At 21.2% G+C, this 19,944-nt stretch overlaps 3 protein-coding genes across 6 annotated transcripts; 1 reads left to right on the top strand and 2 right to left on the bottom strand.

Annotated features, from left to right (window-relative positions):
* Positions 1-301: 301 nt before the first annotated feature.
* On the bottom strand, positions 302-10,012 carry LOC413126 (serine/threonine-protein kinase Tao). 2 transcript variants are annotated; one of them, XM_006572258.3, is made up of 12 exons: positions 9,562-10,012; positions 5,042-5,487; positions 4,563-4,911; positions 4,261-4,436; positions 3,968-4,130; positions 3,530-3,879; positions 3,171-3,416; positions 2,837-3,064; positions 2,524-2,763; positions 2,121-2,378; positions 1,600-1,856; positions 302-1,396 (listed from the first exon to the last, which is right to left on the bottom strand). In XM_006572258.3, exons 2-12 carry the CDS (start codon positions 5,345-5,347, stop codon positions 1,276-1,278), a joined length of 2,694 nt encoding a protein of 897 aa, XP_006572321.1. In that variant the 5' UTR covers positions 5,348-5,487; positions 9,562-10,012; the 3' UTR covers positions 302-1,275. The 2 variants fall into 2 exon arrangements, with proteins under 2 accessions (XP_006572321.1, XP_006572322.1); XM_006572259.3 differs by having other exon boundaries at positions 5,042-5,483.
* Positions 10,013-10,932: 920 nt separating this feature from the next.
* LOC411886 (vacuolar protein sorting-associated protein 33A) lies at positions 10,933-13,713 on the bottom strand. 2 transcript variants are annotated; one of them, XM_395353.5, is made up of 8 exons: positions 13,495-13,713; positions 13,086-13,282; positions 12,472-12,956; positions 12,224-12,344; positions 11,999-12,159; positions 11,367-11,915; positions 11,161-11,283; positions 10,933-11,053 (listed from the first exon to the last, which is right to left on the bottom strand). In XM_395353.5, exons 1-8 carry the CDS (start codon positions 13,597-13,599, stop codon positions 10,965-10,967), a joined length of 1,830 nt encoding a protein of 609 aa, XP_395353.1. In that variant the 5' UTR covers positions 13,600-13,713; the 3' UTR covers positions 10,933-10,964. The 2 variants fall into 2 exon arrangements, with proteins under 2 accessions (XP_395353.1, XP_006572319.1); XM_006572256.3 differs by lacking the exon at positions 13,495-13,713 and having other exon boundaries at positions 12,472-12,951; positions 13,086-13,220.
* A 259-nt stretch (positions 13,714-13,972) lies between these two features.
* Positions 13,973-19,908, top strand: LOC727180 (Fanconi anemia group D2 protein). Of its 2 annotated transcripts, none has more exons than XM_001122891.5 (16): positions 13,973-14,211; positions 14,412-14,612; positions 14,727-15,000; positions 15,144-15,503; positions 15,611-15,971; positions 16,055-16,488; positions 16,791-16,879; positions 16,973-17,147; positions 17,219-17,476; positions 17,551-17,881; positions 18,076-18,388; positions 18,464-18,670; positions 18,793-19,090; positions 19,182-19,399; positions 19,486-19,694; positions 19,779-19,908. In XM_001122891.5, the coding sequence occupies exons 1-16, from the start codon at positions 14,055-14,057 to the stop codon at positions 19,902-19,904; spliced, it is 4,011 nt and encodes a 1,336-aa protein (XP_001122891.3). In that variant the 5' UTR covers positions 13,973-14,054; the 3' UTR covers positions 19,905-19,908. The 2 variants fall into 2 exon arrangements, with proteins under 2 accessions (XP_001122891.3, XP_006572320.1); XM_006572257.3 differs by having other exon boundaries at positions 14,268-14,612.
* Positions 19,909-19,944: the final 36 nt, after the last annotated feature.

The raw sequence follows: 19,944 nt of genomic DNA, 5'->3' as shown, positions 1-19,944 counted from the left end.
AATATCAAATATTTCTTACATGGTACATTATTTTTTTATCTTAAAAATTCAAATTATAAATTATTGCTTAAATTGTTTAGGTATTTCCCATTGTATAAAATGGTTTTCTATTTCTTGTGACAAATGAATGATAATATGATAATTTAAAAAATATATATCATATATTCAATAAAAAAAAATTAATATAAACATTTAAATAATTACAAATAATCGCATTAAGACTTCATACTTAATAATATTAAATTAAAATCAAAAATATACATTTCAATATTGAAAGGAATTTGAAGTGGACACTGTCATATTTTGGTAATTCAACAATAATTTTATTATCAATTTAATTTTTGATATTGACATTTTTTCTTAGTAATGTAAAACAAATTGTATAAAATAGTAAAAAAATGTCTTTCAATTTTAGAAATTAATCTCTCTCGTTAAAATAACAAATATTATATATCATGAATGTTATTATAACTACAACATAAAATATTGTAACTAAATTTTTTCAGTTTGTCACTTTGTAAATATCCTAATTGCATTAAAAATGCAATTAAATAAATAAATCACTCAATTAAATCAGACTAAGTATTATTGAAAGCTTGAAATAAGTTTTCAAAGGTCAACACATGTATTTATCAGTAAGATTATTTAATACTAGAGACCTTTGATAAGTTAAAATCTTACCGAAAATATTATTCTTGTTTTATTCTTATTTCAAATCTTCAATTAATCAAAATCAAATGTATAATAATTCGAGCATTATGATTATACTATTTTTTTTTTATTATTATAATTGCAAGATATTGATAAATAAATGTCTCTAAACATTTTCTGTCGCATATAAAATTTTCTGTATGCTATGATAGTTGGCTTACTTCAAGCCCAAGAACATTAAAATTTACTTTTCATAATAGATGAGACTGATACTTAAAAGATTTTTTTCTTTTTTAATCCTATTTAGTTCACAAAGTATTTGGATATGATTAATAAATATTACAACGTTGCAAAAAGCATCTAAGTTCTTCTTCAATATGAAGCTCTCTTTCCAGATAGATCACATTGACATATTTTGATAATTAAAAAATATGCTGTTACATTAATTTCAGTCCAATACACATTCCCAACCCTAACAAACCTCTCTCTTAGGTTTGGGTCGATGCATATAACGAGCCAACTTTTACTATATATGTAAATCATTGAATTAAACAAAGGTAGGCTCGTTATACATTCACTACAGGCAAACGTACATACATACATATTCTATTAATATGATTAAAATTAAAGACTATTAGGGGGGAAGGATGTAGAACTATTACTGTGAGCCAGACTTAACATTGAGCCACTAAGGCTTTCATCGTCTGGATAAGATTCTTTTGATGCCTCAGCTATCGCCAGAGCACTGCAATAATTTGAAAAAATGTATATATCTACAATATTTTTTTTTTAAATTCTTAAATCTATTTTTATATTTTATAAAATGATAATGAATGTTTAACATAACTTTAATACTTTAAAAATATAGAAGTACAAAAGGAAATATTTTCTTCTTTCATTAATATTTATGAAATTTATTTTAATAAGCTTATAATATAAATTACATACCTGAATCCTATTCTTGCACTTTCCTCGTCAAATTGTTGTAATTCACGTTCCTGTCTTTCATGTAATAAACGTATTCGCTCACTACGTTCACGAAGAAATTCCTGAGTTTCAAGTTCCATTTTTTGTTCAAGCAATGCTCTTCTAACTGATACTCGATCTTCTAATTCACGACGTTCTCTATTTCTTTGCGCTTCAGCTTGCATTTTATTTTTAGATTGATACGCCATTAACATTTCTAATTCATAATTTAATCTTTCCTATAAAAAAATAATTATTATATAAAATATTAAATTAGTCTTAATAGTTATAGTATTAAATTTATTTTAAGTATTATTTAAATCAAATTTTAAAATTATAATGTAATTATAATATATAATTTTAAAATTATAATGTATAATCATAATAAATTGTTTTTATTAACTAAAAATATTTCTAAAAACTTATTAAATAATATTAAATGTTTAAGAACTGTTTAAATGTAAAGAAAAAATTTTGAAAATCTCGTAATTTTTAAATCTTACCTTAAGATTATGACATTCAACTTCTTGTGATTCATCTAAACGTATACTTTGTTTTTGGAGCATTTCAGCAATACTTTGTTCATATTGATCACCCAATAAAGCTAATTTTCTTCTTTGTTCTTCTTTTAATTTTTTTATAACAGCTTTTTGTTCTTCTTTAGCTGTTGTTTGTAATATTTGAGCTTTTAATGCCTTATATTGTCGTGTTTGTATTTTACATGTTTCTCTAAATTGTTTTCGAATTTGCATTTCTTTTTGCTAAAATGCATATATTTAAAATTTTTAAATTTTCATATTTTTTTTATTGTTTATATTTTTTAATATTTTTTAACTGTTATTTTTTATTGTTTTAATAAAATATACATTATTATTTTAAAAAATTACTAAAAAAAATATTACTCACTTTGAGACTCTTAGGTTGTTGTTTGAGTTCCAATGCATGTTTTTTACGTAAATCACGTTCTGCTCTTTGCATATAATCCTGTTGATTAGAAAGTTCTGTAGCATGTTGTCGATGAACTTGATCTTCTCTCAAAGCATGAACTGCTCTTTGTTGTCTATATTCTAATTCTTGTGTTTTTTCATGATGTCTTAGTAACATATTATGTGCTTGCTCTAATTGTTGTTGTCTTTTATTTAATTCCTACAAAAGAAAAATATATTTAACAAATAAGAAAATAAAATTTTGTAATGGAAAAAAAGAATATTATACTAACTTCTCGAAGTAGTTCTTGTTCCAAACTATGGAAAACAAGTAGCTTTTTTCTACGGAATTTACGAATTTCGAGATCAAGATATTCCCTTTGCCCTCTTGCAAGCCGTTGTTCTTCTTGTGCTTCCATTTGTCGTAAATTATCTTTATGACTTTGAAGTGTAGCATCTCGTTGCCGCTTCGGGGTAACTTCATCCTGAGATAATTCTTTTTTCCATCTTTCTTTGTAAACCTTAAAAAATTATTAAATTATCAAAAACTATCAAGAAAACATAAAAATAATTTTTTGTAATTTTTTAAACATAAAATAATAATTATCATTATATTTATTATTTCACCTTATAATCTTTCTTTTGTTGTGCTTCTAATGCTTTTCGATCTGCTTCTTGTCTACTTGTAATTTCTTTGTGAAGTTTCTTTTCAGCATTTTGATTTTGTTTAAGCTTACGTTCTAATTCTTGCAAATGTCTTAATTGAAGCTTTTCTAATTCTTTACTAAATTGTTGTAAAAGGGTTTCATATTCTTTATCTAATAATTGTTTATGGGATTCCATTTCCATTTTACAACGTTCTTCTAATTTTACCTATTTAAACAAATTAAATATATTATCTCATAAAAATATGAATTTTAATTATCTAAATAGAATATAAATTTAAGAAATTTAAATAAATTAATTTAAATAAATTAATAACTTACCAAAGCACCTTGATGTTCACGTCTCATTCGTTTATATCCACTCATTTGTTCATGCATTTCTTCTTGCATATGTTCTTTTTGTTGTTTAGTTACAATTGATGTTGTCCTAATTGTCGCAAAATTATTGGCACCATGTTCAAGAAGATTGGCAGTGACACCACCTGCTGATATTTTATGTCTATTTCGTACAGATCCTGTAGAATAATCATTTGCATCAGCATTTGGCAGCGGCAGGCTATTGGTGGAGGAACTTTGAGAGCTTGCAGAAACGCCCATTGAATGAATTGAATGCTCTGAGGTAATTGAATTACTCTTGCTACTATCACCACCTGTTTGTTCATCAGGAGTATCTATAAGAATAAAAACATAAAATAAAATTGAATCAAATTAGAATATAAACAATTATTATAATTTAAAGTTTTTGAAAATTTCTCATACCATCAGCATCACCAACTGTACTTTCAGTCTCACAAGCATCGATCATTAAAATCTTTTTCATTTTTCGATAATTTAAATTATCCAGTTCTCTAACTGCAGCTTTTGTTCTTTGAATTAAATCTATTAGAACTTGTGGAGAACGTGTTCTGGTGACAAATTGATGCTGTAAAATTGAAAGCCTATAAGAAAACAACTAACTAAACTACAGTATATCTATTTATGTGAATAATAAATGAGTAAAAAATTCATATATTGTTGCAAATAAAAAAAAAATTTTAGTAAAAAAAACTCACTGATAACAGTTTACCAGAGGCTGGTCTTTCAGTTGGACTTTTAGTTAAACACACTTCAACAAAGTGACGAAAAACATCTGACCAGTCTGGAGAATTTAAAGTTGGTGTATCATTTTGAGCAATATGATACAAAGCACTCATAGCATTCATATTAAAATAAGGTGGTTTGCGCTCAGCTAAAATAAATATGATTTAATATATATTTCACTATAATTCTAAATAATTTATTTTTTAAATAAAAAATAAATAAAAAATTTCAAAAATAAATTAATAAAAAAAGTTAAAATGAAGTAATTTAATACCTAATTCAATACATGTTATCCCTAAAGACCATACATCCACTTTCCCATCATATTGTCCTTCATCCATAGCTAATATGACTTCTGGTGCCATCCAATAAGGAGTTCCTACGAAGCTATTTGCTGGACATTTTATGCTTGCAGATCCAAAATCTGCCAATTTTACTGTACCATTTTCAGTAAGTAAAATATTTCCTGCTTTTACATCTCTATGAATTCTTCCAAGAGAATGAAGATAGTGCAAACCACGTAATACACCTTCACAAATTGCAGCTATTTCATCTTCTTTTAATGGTCTCTTATGAACTTCAATAATGTCTGATGCAGAACCAAGGCAATATTCCATTACCAACTATAATTAATTTATATTTATAATTAATTTGTAATTCATTATTAACAATTTAAAAAATGTATACAATATGTCATAAGTAATTAAAATCATTATTTAAAAATTGATTTATTAAAATAATTCTAAAAATTACCCAGGCAGTGTGGTCCCTGAGATAACAACCCTTATACTCTATTGTATTAGGATGATTAAGTTGCCTAAGAAAACGAATTTCTTTCAAGATATCCTGCCATTTTTCAACAGTTTGTTTTCCCAAATATGACATTTTTTTGATTGCAACAATTTCTTTGGTAACCAAACATCGTGCATAATAAACAGCCCCAAAACTACCATGCCCAATTTCACGTAAATCTTCAAATATTTTCTCCGGATCATTTTTTTCAAATAATTCAGCAATCTCTGGGTCCTTAAGGCTACCAGGCCTTGGAACAGCTGGCATAGTAAAGTATTAATAATTATATAAAGCCAAGGCCTATTTCAGACAGAGTTTTGACGTCTTCTTATCTTTCAATCTTCTATTCTAAATTTTATAATTTTACTTAATTCTCTGTCAGTCCATTCCAAAATTTAACATTCTATCTGTGGAAAAAAACATTCTTAATTTCTTTGACAATTAATAAATAAACTAATTTATCTTACATTATTTTAAACTTAAATATATTAATTTATTTATACTATCTTTAACTTTATTCAATATTAAAATATATAAATGTGTTTCATATAAAGTATAATAAATAAAAAAGTAAATAAAAAATAAAGTATAATTAATATGTTTTTTATCAAAAACAAATTCAGAACAATCTTCTATACAATTCTATATAGTATAAATTGTATTTAATTAAATATAATAATACATATAATATATAATATTATATTTTGATACATTGTGATTCACATACCTTAATTTCATATTTCTCTTAATTTAATTTTTTATAACATATTAACAACAAGAAATTTTTAATAAACTCAACAATAAACAATATTTAATAAATATAAATACATAAATTTATAGTATACAAAGTATAAATAAAGATTTCTTTTCACTAGAAATGTATTTTTATATGATTAAAATGAGAGTTGACACTTATCACGAGGTCCTCAATACGAAACACACCATTCTATCCGTGGAAATAGAGGTGGAGAACTATCGATAGCACCATCGATATTATCGATAGCTAACATTATCAAAATCATTATCGATAACTTTTTATAACTATCGATATTTTCGATAGTTCTTAAAAAAAAAAATCTTAAAATTATCGAAAGAGAAAGTGGATTGTAGATGAATGTTAGGACATAGAAATTAATTATTTTAATATATTTTATTAAGTATATTAAAAATTATACAAAATGTATCATTAAATTTAAACTTTATTTTTAATATAACATATTATCATCTTCTATCATTAATTTATAATTTTAAAGACACGTGGCTTTTGAGGTTATGGCATATTGAGTTTTGATTTGACAGCTATTCTAAAGTTGGTGAATTTTAAAATAAGTAAATATGATATTTATTTATAATTATGTGATTATTTTTTTTATTAATTGAACATTATGGATTATTCCTAATTCTTATTTATTTCATTTTCACTCATTTTCACAAATATTGTATATACTTTCATTTTTTTTGCATATTTAAATATGAAAAGATATTTTACAGAAATAAGAAAAAGTTCTATCTTTTAAATATTTACTTTAAAATAGAATAATATAATATACATTATATAATATAATATAATATAATATAATATGATATTTTTAACTTATTTATTTTTTACTTTAATTTATTATTAAAATAATAAAAAAATAAAAAGAAAATGAATATTTATTAATTTATATCAATTAAGATACGACAATAAAAAAGTAATTCATAATATATATTTCATATATAAAATTTCCAAATAATTTTTTGAGAAATTTAAAGATAAAAAATTAATAAAATACCTTATCTGTAAGAAGAAATACAAAATGAAAATCTAAATTATCTTAATCTAAATAACCATGTAAAATGATTTTACAAAAATATATTACATATTATTTAGAAATAATATAATAGATTTTTCTATCTATTATATTATTATATTTATTTTATAATTATTAATGTTAATTCTTCATTTTATTATTTAACGTGTCTTTTAGTATTTTAATTCAAATTAACTAATTTTTTTTTTAACCTAATCTATTTTAGATTTAACATAATACTCAAAGAAAATATTCATATATTCCATATTTATATTTTATCTTATATTACAAAATTATAAAAAAATAATTTTTTTACAATTGAATCAAATTTATGTCAATCAAAATATCACAATATTTTTATTTTTTAAATTTGATTTGAATTTTTGTAGGAAGAAATTAATTTATTAGATATTGTATTGGAAAAATCAGAATTTCAAAAATACAAAAAAAGTGGAATTTATTTTTTTTTAATTTTTTTATCTGAGCTCTATAATAAAAATTAAAAAAAATATTTTCATATTATTATATTTATATATTTAAATAAAATATATTAATATAAGATATATTAATAAATATATTAATAAAGATATATTAATAAATATATTAATAAAGATATATTAATAAATATATTAATAAAGATATATTAATAAATATATTAATAAAGATATATTAATAAATATATTAATAATAAGATTCATCAAAATCTGTGATTTTTGATTTTATTCTGTACATTTAAATGTTTATATTTTTATTATTAGAACAATATTAACTGATTTGGATAAAAATTTTATGGATTTATTGTTTAGTTCAATTATAAAAAGATTATTTTGTTTGAAAAATATATAAATACTTTTTTTTGGTCACTATATATATAATTTTTTTATCGATGTTTTTTATTAATATAATTATTATTATTATAATTCAAATTATTTATCTCATATATATTATATCATATATATATTATATTTATTAAAAAACAATAATAACAATTCAAAATATAAAATCAATAAATTTAAAAAAAAATCATTATATAATAATCTAAAAGAAAAAAATATATTGATACTTCAAAGTTAATGATTGTTGCTAATTTTCAGTTATTTAGTATTGCAAATGATAAAGATTTTAAAAATCTTATTAAAATATAATCTTGTACTTTATTTCAAAATTCTCATTAGGAAATAAATATTTTAAAGTGATATATTTTTCTATTATAAAAAAATTACATATAATATTACAAACAATAAAATATATATCTGTGCAATTTCAAAGAAATGAAATCTTTTATTTATCATTTTAAATATAAATTTTGAATTGATATCTAGTAGCATTTTCAAATACAAAAACAATTGTAAATTCATTGATAGAAATTTTTATAAAATTAAATATTTAAAAAATAATTTGCATTATAATTGTAAAATGATAAAAAATATTAAAAATTAAATAATTCCTATATTATATATAAATGCTAAGTTTTATACAGAAAATATACAAAATATTTTGGAAATATTTGATGAAGAAACAAAACAAATATTAAAAAATATATATCACAATATTACAATTATTGTGGAATATATCAAAACAGGCAAACATAAAATTATTATTAAAAACAAAAAAAGAAAAATTAAGTTATAAAAATTTGCAAATATCAATTTTCTTAAACTTAACATATTAAATAAAAAACAATTCCTGCAAATGTAATCAATAGTAATCACCTGAATATCTGCAAAAAACAAAATAATTTTAATTCTTTTTTTTTAAAGATTTTCTAATAAAAAAAAAAAGTATTTAAAAGAATTTACATTAATAATTGGTATAAAAGGCAATATTTAGAAAAATCAAATATCTCAACAAATATAGATTTTTACTCTATTAAAAGATACAAAAAAAAAATAAATAAATTATTATATATACAATATTAATATATATATTACATTATTTTATTTTAGATGCATGCTAGAGAATGCAATTTTAACTATTTATATGTATTGACAATATAAATAAAAAGTAAAAAAATATTTTTTTACTAGAATATTAATTAGAAAAAAATCAAGATTAAAATTTAAGAATATCAATATGTTAACATTTTTAAATCATAATTGAAAAATAATAAAATAAAACATTATATGTATATACATAAAAATATAAAATAAAATAAAATACAAAAATCAAATATAATATTATAAAATTTATGTTACTAAATTTTCATCATATATATATTTATTTTTTTCAAAAACTATCAAGAAACTATCGATAATATCGATAGACTTATCGATAATTCTTTACTATTAGGTAGAAACTCATCTGACTTGAATAAATATCATATGTTATTAAACGAAACATAATCTTCTATATAAAAAAAATCGAAGCGAATGTGTATCACTAGTATTTAAAACTTTTAAACAAGTATTTTTACGAGAAAATAAAAAAATAATTATAGAATTAGAACTGATAAGTAAAAAAGGCGGTCGAGTAAAATTCGCAGGAGAAATGCGGGCGTAAGGAGGGTTGGGTCTCTGACTCGTAGCAATCGCGTCAGATTGGTCCCGTAAATGCAGTAAAGGGACATTGTCGTTTTAGTCGAAAACGCTTGCCGTGTTTGGATCGAGTGTACAATATTATAGTTAGATCCTAGTATATCAACTAAAATTTATCCAAAACTTCAGCAACAAGGAAAAAAATGATATTCACCTCCAAAATGGCGAAGGAGCGGGCACAGAAGCATGCGCGCAGCTCCGAACACTCTCTTCAGACGGAACACCTCTTTTTCCTGAACTTGGCCGATCCTTCGAGCATATTAAGATCCGAGGAACACAATTTTTCGTTGTGCAAATGCACCGCACCCCGGAAAAGTACACGCCTCGTACGTGTCACGCACGTACGCACACACGCGCGAGACGCGACAATCCGCGGCAACGCAACAATACGGCACCCACTATCGGCCACACACGAGAATTCGCAAACTTTTTGACGCCTTTTCGTCTGGCCTGGGTGTACTCTACAGCAGGCGAATTCTCCGTCAATGATGAGTGGCGCTCTATGTTGGTCAAATATTAAACTAAAAAATATTATCGGTAACTACGAGTTACTTCATTACCTATTTCATTTAATTTTAATAAAATGCTTTGAAAATAATATTGAATATTATCAAAAACAATTATACAAATTTAAATTAATAATTAAGTTAGCAAATTAAAATATAAAATAAAAACAATAAATTATATGATAACATTAGAATATAATAATATAGAAAAAATTTTATTTAAAATTAATTTAATATTTTTAGATTATAGATACATAAAAAAATGCATTTAATAAAAATGCATTTTATAATTAGTTTATTGTATAATTTTTATATAAAATTATTATATAAATTTTATATAATTTTATTACATATTTAAAATAATATAAATACATATAAAAATAAAATTATTTTTGATAAAATTAATTATCACATAAATATAATTCTTTTATATAAATAAGATTTTCAAATTAATTTATAAAAACTTTATAAGTTTATAACTTTTTAAAAAATTTTATAATTTTGCATTGAAATAAATTTAATTTTATGCAATTTGCAATATGAAAATTATTAATTTACATATATATAATATAATTTAATAATATATATAACATATATTTATAATATATTACTATACAATACATATACTATTAGTATTATATAGTGAATTACTATATACTATATTTAACTTATATTATGTTTATTATTTATGTTATATATTTAACTTAATATTTAACTAATTATATTTAAGTTATATTATAAATATGATTAGAAAAAATGATTTTTCTGATAATATATAATTTCTATTTTATATAATACATATATATGTATATAATATGTAATATATGTTTATATATGTAATTGAAATGCTTATGACAAACTCAAAAATAAAATACAAATATTTAAGGCTTTATTATATCTATATATGTATTATACAGTTTTCTTCTAATATATTTAATAAAGAATATATTTAAAAAAGAAAAAGAGTTTACACATATTTTTAAGAAAATATATGTAAATATTATGTATAAAATAGAGTATATCACACAAAATAACATTTAATTTTCTTAAATCATATACTTTCTAGATTTTCCATTAATGACATTAAAAATGTATTTCCATTTATTAGTTTTGTAGTGCAGACAACAAATTCTACATTCACTGAAAATAGAATCAATTTTAATCAAAATATATTATATAAATAAATGAAAAATTAATTATAAAATTTTAATAATAAAATAACATAATAAAATATTAATATCACTTACAATCCTCTTGTTGAGATAAAAATCTTAAAGCAGAAATTTCTGCAAATGTACATCCTCCAATAAAAAAAACCATTACTAATTTCGGTGGTTCTGAATTAGAATCTTCACTAGTAATAGAATTTCCTAAAAAATAAATTATAATAAATTATTTACAATTATTTAATTGAAAATATGTTGATAAACACAAATTTATATATATTTCTTACTTCTCGCGGATGATGGTATATGACTATATGGTACACTACTAATAGTAGGACCAGGTAATAATCCCATTACATCATTCAAACCTTGCCAACCATTGGGTTGTACAAGTTGTTCTGCTAATCGAACACTTAATGGTGCATATATAGAATGAACATAACTAATATCTTTTGGTGTAATTTCACTTTCATCTTCAACAGTAAGTCTTAATGCTTTTCGTAATACTGTATATTTGCGTGTAGATTGTTGTTGTTTTAGTAATCCAGCTTTTTCTAAATTTAATATAGTTGGTAAATTTTGATATCCATATGTTTGTATTATTTCTCTTTTATAATAATCTAATAACTTTGGTTTAAGTCCAGAATTCGTTAAAGATTGTATACAAAGTAATCGTAAAACTTTTAAAAGTGGTTGTTGTTGTACTATCATATCTTCTATGTAAGTATTTGGTTTATCTGTATCTATACAATTTAATAATTCTTGTTCAACTTGTAATGATTCTAAAAAGCTACTGGAATCTGTAACTTCTTTTATCATTTCTGCTATTGTTGTATCTAAGAAAGAAATAAAAATGTATTTATGAAATTAATGATATTTATTTGATTGTAATGATAATATTAATATAAAAGAACATTACGTTTTGCTAATGATTGCTTAGTAGCTAACATATGTGGTAAACGTGCTACAAATTGTTTAATTTCTTGTACACTTTTATCTCCATGTCTTTCATCAAATTGTAATGAAATGACTTTAGCTTTTTTACTTAAAACAGGTCCTACTCCATTAAAATTTTTATCTCTATAATTTAAAAAATTCTATATAACAAAATGATATTAAAATTTAAAAATATAAATAGAATTACCTGATTTCTCCAAATAATTCCTCTCCAGAATTAAGTATAATTTGTTCTTTTTCATTAAGTGTCATTGTTGTTGGAGAATCTTGAGAATCATGAAATTTTCTTGCTGGTAGTTGTACAGTATCTAAAATTATAATATTTTAATAAACTGATATAAAAATCAAAATAAAATTATTTCTAAAAAATTATTATTATTACTTAAATTATTATTTAAATTATTATAAAATATATTAAAATTTAAAAAACTTAACTATATTTTATTCCAAAAATTTCATCTATTAATCCTTCATATGTTAATTGTGTAACTAAAGGTGAAAGCAAATCTACAGAACGATCTAATAATAATAAATGTTCTATAGTAAATGATTGAACAGATGTTGTTTTATTATCCTCTTCTTCTCTATTTAATCTTTCTAATAATTCCCAAACTTTATTAGCAGCAGGTCCTTTGCCAGTAACTTTAGGAATTTTTCCATATAATTTTTGTAAACTATGAATAGCTTGTGCTACTTGATATAAACAAGTGGGGTCATTTTCTAAATGAAACTCCTTAAATGATCCACTTAATTCCATGGAAAGAAGATCATTATCAAAAGGAAATAAATCACATTTAAATTCTTCTATTAATGTAAAACTGCCAAATACACCTCGATTTTGAAGTTTTTTTTGACAAAGAAGACTTTTCCTTGGTACAAAGAATAAATGAAATTCTTTGCGTGGTCTTTTCCCTTCTTCACTAGAAATTAATTATTATATAAATTTTATATAATAATAAATAATTTTAATATTTTAATTTATAATATTAAATAATAATATTAATTATTAAATTAGAAACTATATATAATCTTTTTCAATTTGTATATACCCATGAACATTTTCAGCAATTAAATCCATAAGACCTAATTGCGGTCTTGTTATAAATATTATATTAACAATATTTGATGGTATTGTTAAACATCCACCACATAAAGGATACATTTTGACAACATCATGTTCTTCTAGCAAACTATATTTTGCAACAAGACCAATTGGTCCTGCAAGAGATTGATCCCATATAATTGCCTATTAAAATATTATTAAAAATGTTTTTAGTATTATATATTTATTTATATAAAAAAAAAATACATAAAATAATTAACTAAGAAATACTATAATTATACTAATAACTTATATTTTAAATTATATTTTAAATTAAATTATAAACAAGTTTTTATTATATATTTTATAAATTCATTAGTTATAGGAATATATATAATAAAGGTTATTATTAATACCTTTGTGCCATCACATTTTTCAAGTAAGCAAAGTAATTGTTTTCTTGCTTGTTTCTGTATTATTCCTACATTTAGACGTCCAGTTGATAAATGAGCTGATGACATATTTTTATAATTTACATATAATTATATATTAAACATATACTACTTTTTGTCACTTTAATATCTTAAATTAATAGTTTAATTTCGACATGATTTGTCGATGTTTATTCATATTTTATTGTGAATGATATTTAATTATCAGTATTACCAATATTATTTTAGAATTAAATACAAATATTTTATATATAAAAATAGTATAAATAAATTTTATATGTAAATTGTCTAATATTTTATTATTTAAAATTATATTTAAACAACTTTATTAATTTATATTATTTATAAATTATCAAATATTTTATTTTTTTTTTTTTTAAGAAAAGCTGAAAATACAAACTATACTAGTTCTTTTTAGTTTTATAGTATGAAACTATTTATACATAAATGTTTAAATTTCATATTTCGTTATTTTCTCGCGCAAAAGGACATATGATTATACGTATGGTTATGATAGATTGATAATGGATAAAAGAAAATTAAAATTTAAAAGTTTACATAAAAATTTAATAAGTAGTCAAGTATCTTCAACAAGTGATATATATGAAACCAGATCTTTAATTGAACAGTTACCAAAAAATAATAGTACATTATTAGCCGGAAAAGTTTTTTCAACCCAAAGTAAGTTCATATAAACATTTTAAAATTAAAAAAATTATTAAATTAAATATTTATAGGTGAAAATAAATCATCAAATAACGATATATTTTTACATGAAATACATAAAAAAAAATTAAATGAAAAATCACGTAAACGAAAATCGTCAAATCATGATACATCAAAATATGATAGTGACAATGATATAGGTTTTCCTTTGGCAGAATCTACAATTTTAAAGAAAAGACGAGATGATTGTAGCACTATACGAAATGAATATGAAACTAATAAACATACAAATTTATCAAATGTTTCAATCATGTTGGAAAAAAATATTAATACAAATTCTACTATAAATTGTAAATTTATTGAATTTTTGTATGAATCAGGCATCAAATTAAATTCAGATGCCCCACATATACTTTGTAAGTATTGATATACATGCTTTAAATTTTATTCATAATCAATATTTTTTATATCAATTTTAAAATATATTTAATTAATATAATATTATTACTATTAATATAATATTATTATAGGTAAAGATGTCATAATAGTTCAAAAAAAAATGAAAGAATTACTTAATTCAAAAAAATATAAAAAAATTGAATTAATTACTCTAATGGAAAAATATTTTGAAAATGAACAAAATTTTAAAAATGCTTTGATTGATATGGAATTATTTATTGATGGTGAAATATCAAATATCTTATATAGTTCATCTCTTATAAAAATTTTGTTACAAGTTTCAGAATTACATCCAGAAATATATAACAGTCTTTTCTCAAAACTTAATGAAGCTGTTCTTATAGCGTATGTATATGTATATTTCATAATAATATACTGTATGTTTTATAATAATATGATAGTTTTTAAAATTTTTATTTAAATTTATTATTATAAATTATTATTATTATTATAAATATATTTTTATAATTCTTTTAATTATATTTTAGAGATTCTAATGAATCAGTATCTTGGGCTCTTCCATTATTACAACAATTTCGTTTTTTAGATGTTATAACTAATTCTGATGTTTTTATCAGTAACATAGAACAACTTTTAGAATCATGTCCTTCATGGTTTCAAAGTGAACTTATTATGTTCTTACCTGATATTATAATTGATAAGCAACATCAAACTATTGCTGAAATTTTAAATAGGATTTTGGAAGAGAATTCTGAATTAATAAATTTAATATTGAATTGTATGACTAATTTAAATCTTGGAAAAGAATATTTAAATGAATATAAGGAAAAAACACTAAATTTATTGAAAACAAATATTAAAGTAAATGCAATATCAGCTATTATAAAGTATGTTTTATTACTTTATTATTGAGTAATTAATATTAAATTAAAGAGTATATTTTAAAAATATAATTTCTATTTTTCTTTTATAATAATATTAATAATTTTTATAGATTTGTTTTAGAAGATTATACAAATTTAGAAATTTTTGAAAAAACATTAAAAATATTACGTGATACTGATATACAACCACTTATTGGAGAAAAAATTGAAGAATGTTATCAAAATCAATTAGATATTATTAATACATTAAAAATGAATATGCTTCTTTCAAAAAATATAGTAAATACAACTATAATAGTTATAAAGAATATTATTAAAGATCCAAAGCCATTAGATATTATTCTTCTTCTTCTTATATATTTAATGGCAGAAACAAAAAGAAAAACTGTTGAAACTATATTTAAACAACATATACGATCTGGATTTTATAGAACAAGTTTATTAAATTTGTTATATAATAATTATAAACAAGTTTGTATTACATAAAATATATAAAGATATGATTTTTGATTAAAGAATTTAAATATTTTTTTATAAAAAATATTTTTTTATAGATTGTACAAGAGTTACAACCAATTGCATTACAAATATCGAGTAATTTGTTAAAGTCAGATGAACGTGTATATGTTGATTTTTCCATTGACTGGTTGCGTTTACAATTTAAATGTCATAAAGAAAATATGTTTAAACAACGAGAGATATTAGAAAGAATTATATTCCTTATGGGAGATAATGATCAAACAATTAAAAATACTTTAACATTTCTTTGCAAAATGGTTACAAAAGAAGAAGATAGACAGTTTTTAACACCACATTGCAACCATCTTCGTATTTTACTTGAAAAAATGGATAATTTGAATTTAAAAGAAGTTGGTACATTAAATGATTTATTGCAACATTTATGTACAAACTCTAATTCTATAACTGATTCCTTACGTGATGACTTATTTATTCTGCTGCAAAAACAATTATCTAATTTCAAACCACTGTATGTATTAATATTACAGAAAGAAAACTCAGATTTTCTTTAAAGTTTTTAGTATCTAAAAATTAGTGAATAATTTATTAAAATTTTGATAATAGATTTAAAATTGTTAATTTTCTTTGTTTTTTTAAATATATATATTAATTTTTATTATCTTATTTAGTATTATTTATTATTAGATATTATATATCTAACTAATATTTTTTGTTTTTGTTTTTTGATACGTTATTATATTTTTGATATATATATCACACATATTAAATATAATTTAATATCAATTTTATGTTTGAATAATTATATTTCAGCACAAAATCTAAAGGTGTTTTAGGGGCAGTAATGGCAATAAAACATTTAATGCAAAAGACAGAATCTGATGGAGCTTATAATTTATTTAGTAAGAATTATAAATTTATATAATATATATTTTTTAATCATTATAAAAAACAAATTAAATATTAAATATATTAATTTCTTTTTATTTTTATAGAAACAGTATTAAATAATGTAAAAAATTGTTCAAGATCCCAAGCTTTATTTTATGATCAATTGACTTATGTTATTTTACAAACACAAAATATTAATAAAAAATTTATAAAAAAACTTACAAATCATATTGAAGAGGAATTTATTAATAAAAATATGATTGATAAAACAAATTATAGGTATAAAATATATACAATTCTCTCTGTATATATATAATTCACAAAAGTTTTATATTATATGTTGTATCTAGAGGAGATTTAGTACCTAAATTTGGATTAAATAAATCAGAAGATGAACCACAAAAATGTGTTTTAACTTTTGAAGATAAAAAATATGGAGCAATTGTACCAATTTCTTTTAAACTTCTTAGAACTTGTTATATTAGACTTAATGAAAATGAAGATTTGAATGCCATAGATTCTCTCTTAGGATGTGCAATATTAATGCCAGAAGATCTTGAAATAACAGAAAATTTCGTAATAGATTTAGTAATATGTTGTATTAATTGGTAAATTAAAAATCAAATAATAAATAGAAATAAAACATTAATTTTAAATATATAAATTATATAAATTATTTTAGGTTTCGTGAAGTAATCAATGGTTTTGTCACACAAAAAGATTCTTTGTTACAAAAACAAGTATTACAACGATTAGATAATTTAATAGCTTTACAAAGTGAATTGAATACATTATTTTCTTTGTGTGACATAAAATATCAACCACCTCCATGTTATTTTTATCAATTTCCATTACCACCATTTATAAGAATAGATAAAAAAATTGGCAAAAAAGGGAAAAAAGGAAAAAAAAAAGTTAAAGAAAAATGTCTTAGCCTTAACATTAAAGATTGGGAATTAGGTTCTCTGATATGTTCTAAAAATCCAATTTATTTTAGAAAGTTCGATGCAACGGTATTTGATTATATTTATTTTATAATCTAATATTTATTTATTTTAAAATAATAAAAAATTAAACATTGAATTAATATTTTTAATATTATTGAAAAATTATATATAATAATAATATATAACATATTATAAACATATTTTTTATATTTAAATTTTTTTACATTTATTTTTATGATTGCTTCTATGATGTTTTGTAGATAGTATATTTGTTAGATTTAAAAATGGAAATGGATACACAATCTGTTGAACACAATATATCTGTAAAACAAGTATGTTTTATTGTTCAAGAACTTCTTGGAATCTTTGAGCATGATGCTAATGAAAAATTTATAAAGGATTTAATTGAATTATTACCAAAAATTTGTACAAAATTACGAGATATTGTGGATATTTTGAGAGAACAGAATGATCATCAAAGCAAAGAAGCTGTTCGATTATTATTATGTCTTCTAACAAAAATTTTTAATTGGAAAGGATTTGAAAGTGTTACTTATAACATATTATTACGAGGTATACTATTATATATTTATATTAGTTATATTATAATTTATAATATATTTTAATAATTTAAATATTTCTATTTAGATGGTTTACGAATTTTAGCAAGTCAAATTGATGAAAACAATATTACATTAAAATCTTGCAAAGAACTTGTTACAGAATCTTGTAAATATTTCGAATCTTTATGTGATGTTACTACACAAATATCATTATCAATTTCATTAATTAATATGTGCCAATCATTAATGAAACATTCTGAATCTTATACTAATCAAAATAAAGAAAAATATGGTAAGCAACATTTACTCAACTTATAATTTATTAAATATTTTTTATTCTAATATTACATTACAGTATAATAATATATTTAATGAATATTAAAATGAAAATAAATATTAAATATCTTTTTTTAGCAAAAATGGCATTTGGGTTTTTATGTCTTCAATGGCCAGAAGACAATCATACTAGTATTCAATATAAATCAGCTGTAATTGAATTATTAAACAATTGGATTAATAATGAACCATTTCCATTACAAACAGTTACTACAATTTTGGATTGGTTACCAAACGAAATTTCAAAGTTGGAGAAAGCTCAAAATAATTTAAATAGAATACCCTCAATAACAAGAAGTAATTTTCATTTTTTATTTAAAAAAATGTTTGATGGATTAATTAATGGTATAAAAATAGCATTACCAATGACTGAAAGGTATATAATCTTTTATTTACAATTACTTACAAATAAAAATTATTTTATATAAAATAAATGCTTTAATAATTAATTAATTTTGTTTTATTAGAGATCCTAAAAGAATAGAAATATGGTATGAAGTTGCAGAAAACGTGCAAAAGTTAGTTCAAATATGTAAAACATTAACAACTAAAAATAATATATTGATATTTTTAAAAAATATGCCTATTTTGCTAAAGTTTTTTTTAAATCTTGGAATGCCAATTTTAGAACATAATTTAAAGTACCAAACAGAAGATGTAACGAAAATATTGAAAATGATGCAAGGTATAAATTTTAATTTTTTTATTAAATATTGATAATAATAAAATAAAAATATATAGTATAAATTATACATAGAATTTGTATTTTAGGAGGTACGCGATATTTACACACAATTTGTTGTGATAGTGCAGAAAAGAAAGATCTTACATTAACAAAATATATTCCTGTAGCAAAATCTATATTAGAAAGATTGATTTACAGTGTAAAAGGAATGTTAGTTCTTAATAATAGTCCAACTGCATTTTGGATGGGTAATCTTGTTAATAAAAACTTAGAAGGTCAAGAAATTTTTTCTCAGGTTTGTTAATGAATTTTTAAAATTGTTTTTTAAAAATATAAATATAAATTTTATGTGTATTTAATGTACATTTCATATTTTTAGAATTTATCATCTGAAGAAAGTTCTGTACCAAATTCTAACATAATTGATGATGCAACTAATATATCATCAGATATATTAGAAAGTGATTCTAATGATGATCTTCCTGATGAAGATAATGTACCATAATTTTTTTTCTTTATAAAATGATATAAAAAAAATTTTACTA

The sequence above is a fragment of the Apis mellifera genome, linkage group LG6 (genome assembly GCF_003254395.2).
Source record: "Apis mellifera strain DH4 linkage group LG6, Amel_HAv3.1, whole genome shotgun sequence".
NCBI classification, from domain to species: domain Eukaryota; kingdom Metazoa; phylum Arthropoda; class Insecta; order Hymenoptera; family Apidae; genus Apis; species Apis mellifera.
This window is presented reverse-complemented; position numbering and strand designations above follow the sequence as displayed.

What these genes read in the sequence shown, in the direction of transcription:
- LOC413126 (XM_006572258.3), bottom strand. Translation starts at nt 5,347, where the DNA reads ATGCCAGCTGTTCCAAGGCCTGGTAGCCTTAAGGACCCAGAGATTGCT. An exon ending in TACAGTTGGTGATGCTGATG is followed by an intron (nt 3,880 to 3,967) that starts GTATGAGAAATT and finishes TTATTCTTATAG; the next exon opens with ATACTCCTGATGAACAAACA. An exon ending in AACAAAAGAAAGATTATAAG is followed by an intron (nt 3,065 to 3,170) that starts GTGAAATAATAA and finishes TAATTTTTTAAG; the next exon opens with GTTTACAAAGAAAGATGGAA.
- LOC727180 (XM_006572257.3), top strand. Translation starts at nt 14,055, where the DNA reads ATGGATAAAAGAAAATTAAAATTTAAAAGTTTACATAAAAATTTAATA. An exon ending in TATATAATAATTATAAACAA is followed by an intron (nt 15,972 to 16,054) that starts GTTTGTATTACA and finishes ATTTTTTTATAG; the next exon opens with ATTGTACAAGAGTTACAACC. An exon ending in TGGAGCTTATAATTTATTTA is followed by an intron (nt 16,880 to 16,972) that starts GTAAGAATTATA and finishes TTATTTTTATAG; the next exon opens with AAACAGTATTAAATAATGTA.
- LOC411886 (XM_395353.5), bottom strand. Translation starts at nt 13,599, where the DNA reads ATGTCATCAGCTCATTTATCAACTGGACGTCTAAATGTAGGAATAATA. An exon ending in AATTTTTGGAATAAAATATA is followed by an intron (nt 12,345 to 12,471) that starts GTTAAGTTTTTT and finishes TTATAATTTTAG; the next exon opens with ATACTGTACAACTACCAGCA. An exon ending in TAAGCAATCATTAGCAAAAC is followed by an intron (nt 11,916 to 11,998) that starts GTAATGTTCTTT and finishes TTTCTTTCTTAG; the next exon opens with ATACAACAATAGCAGAAATG.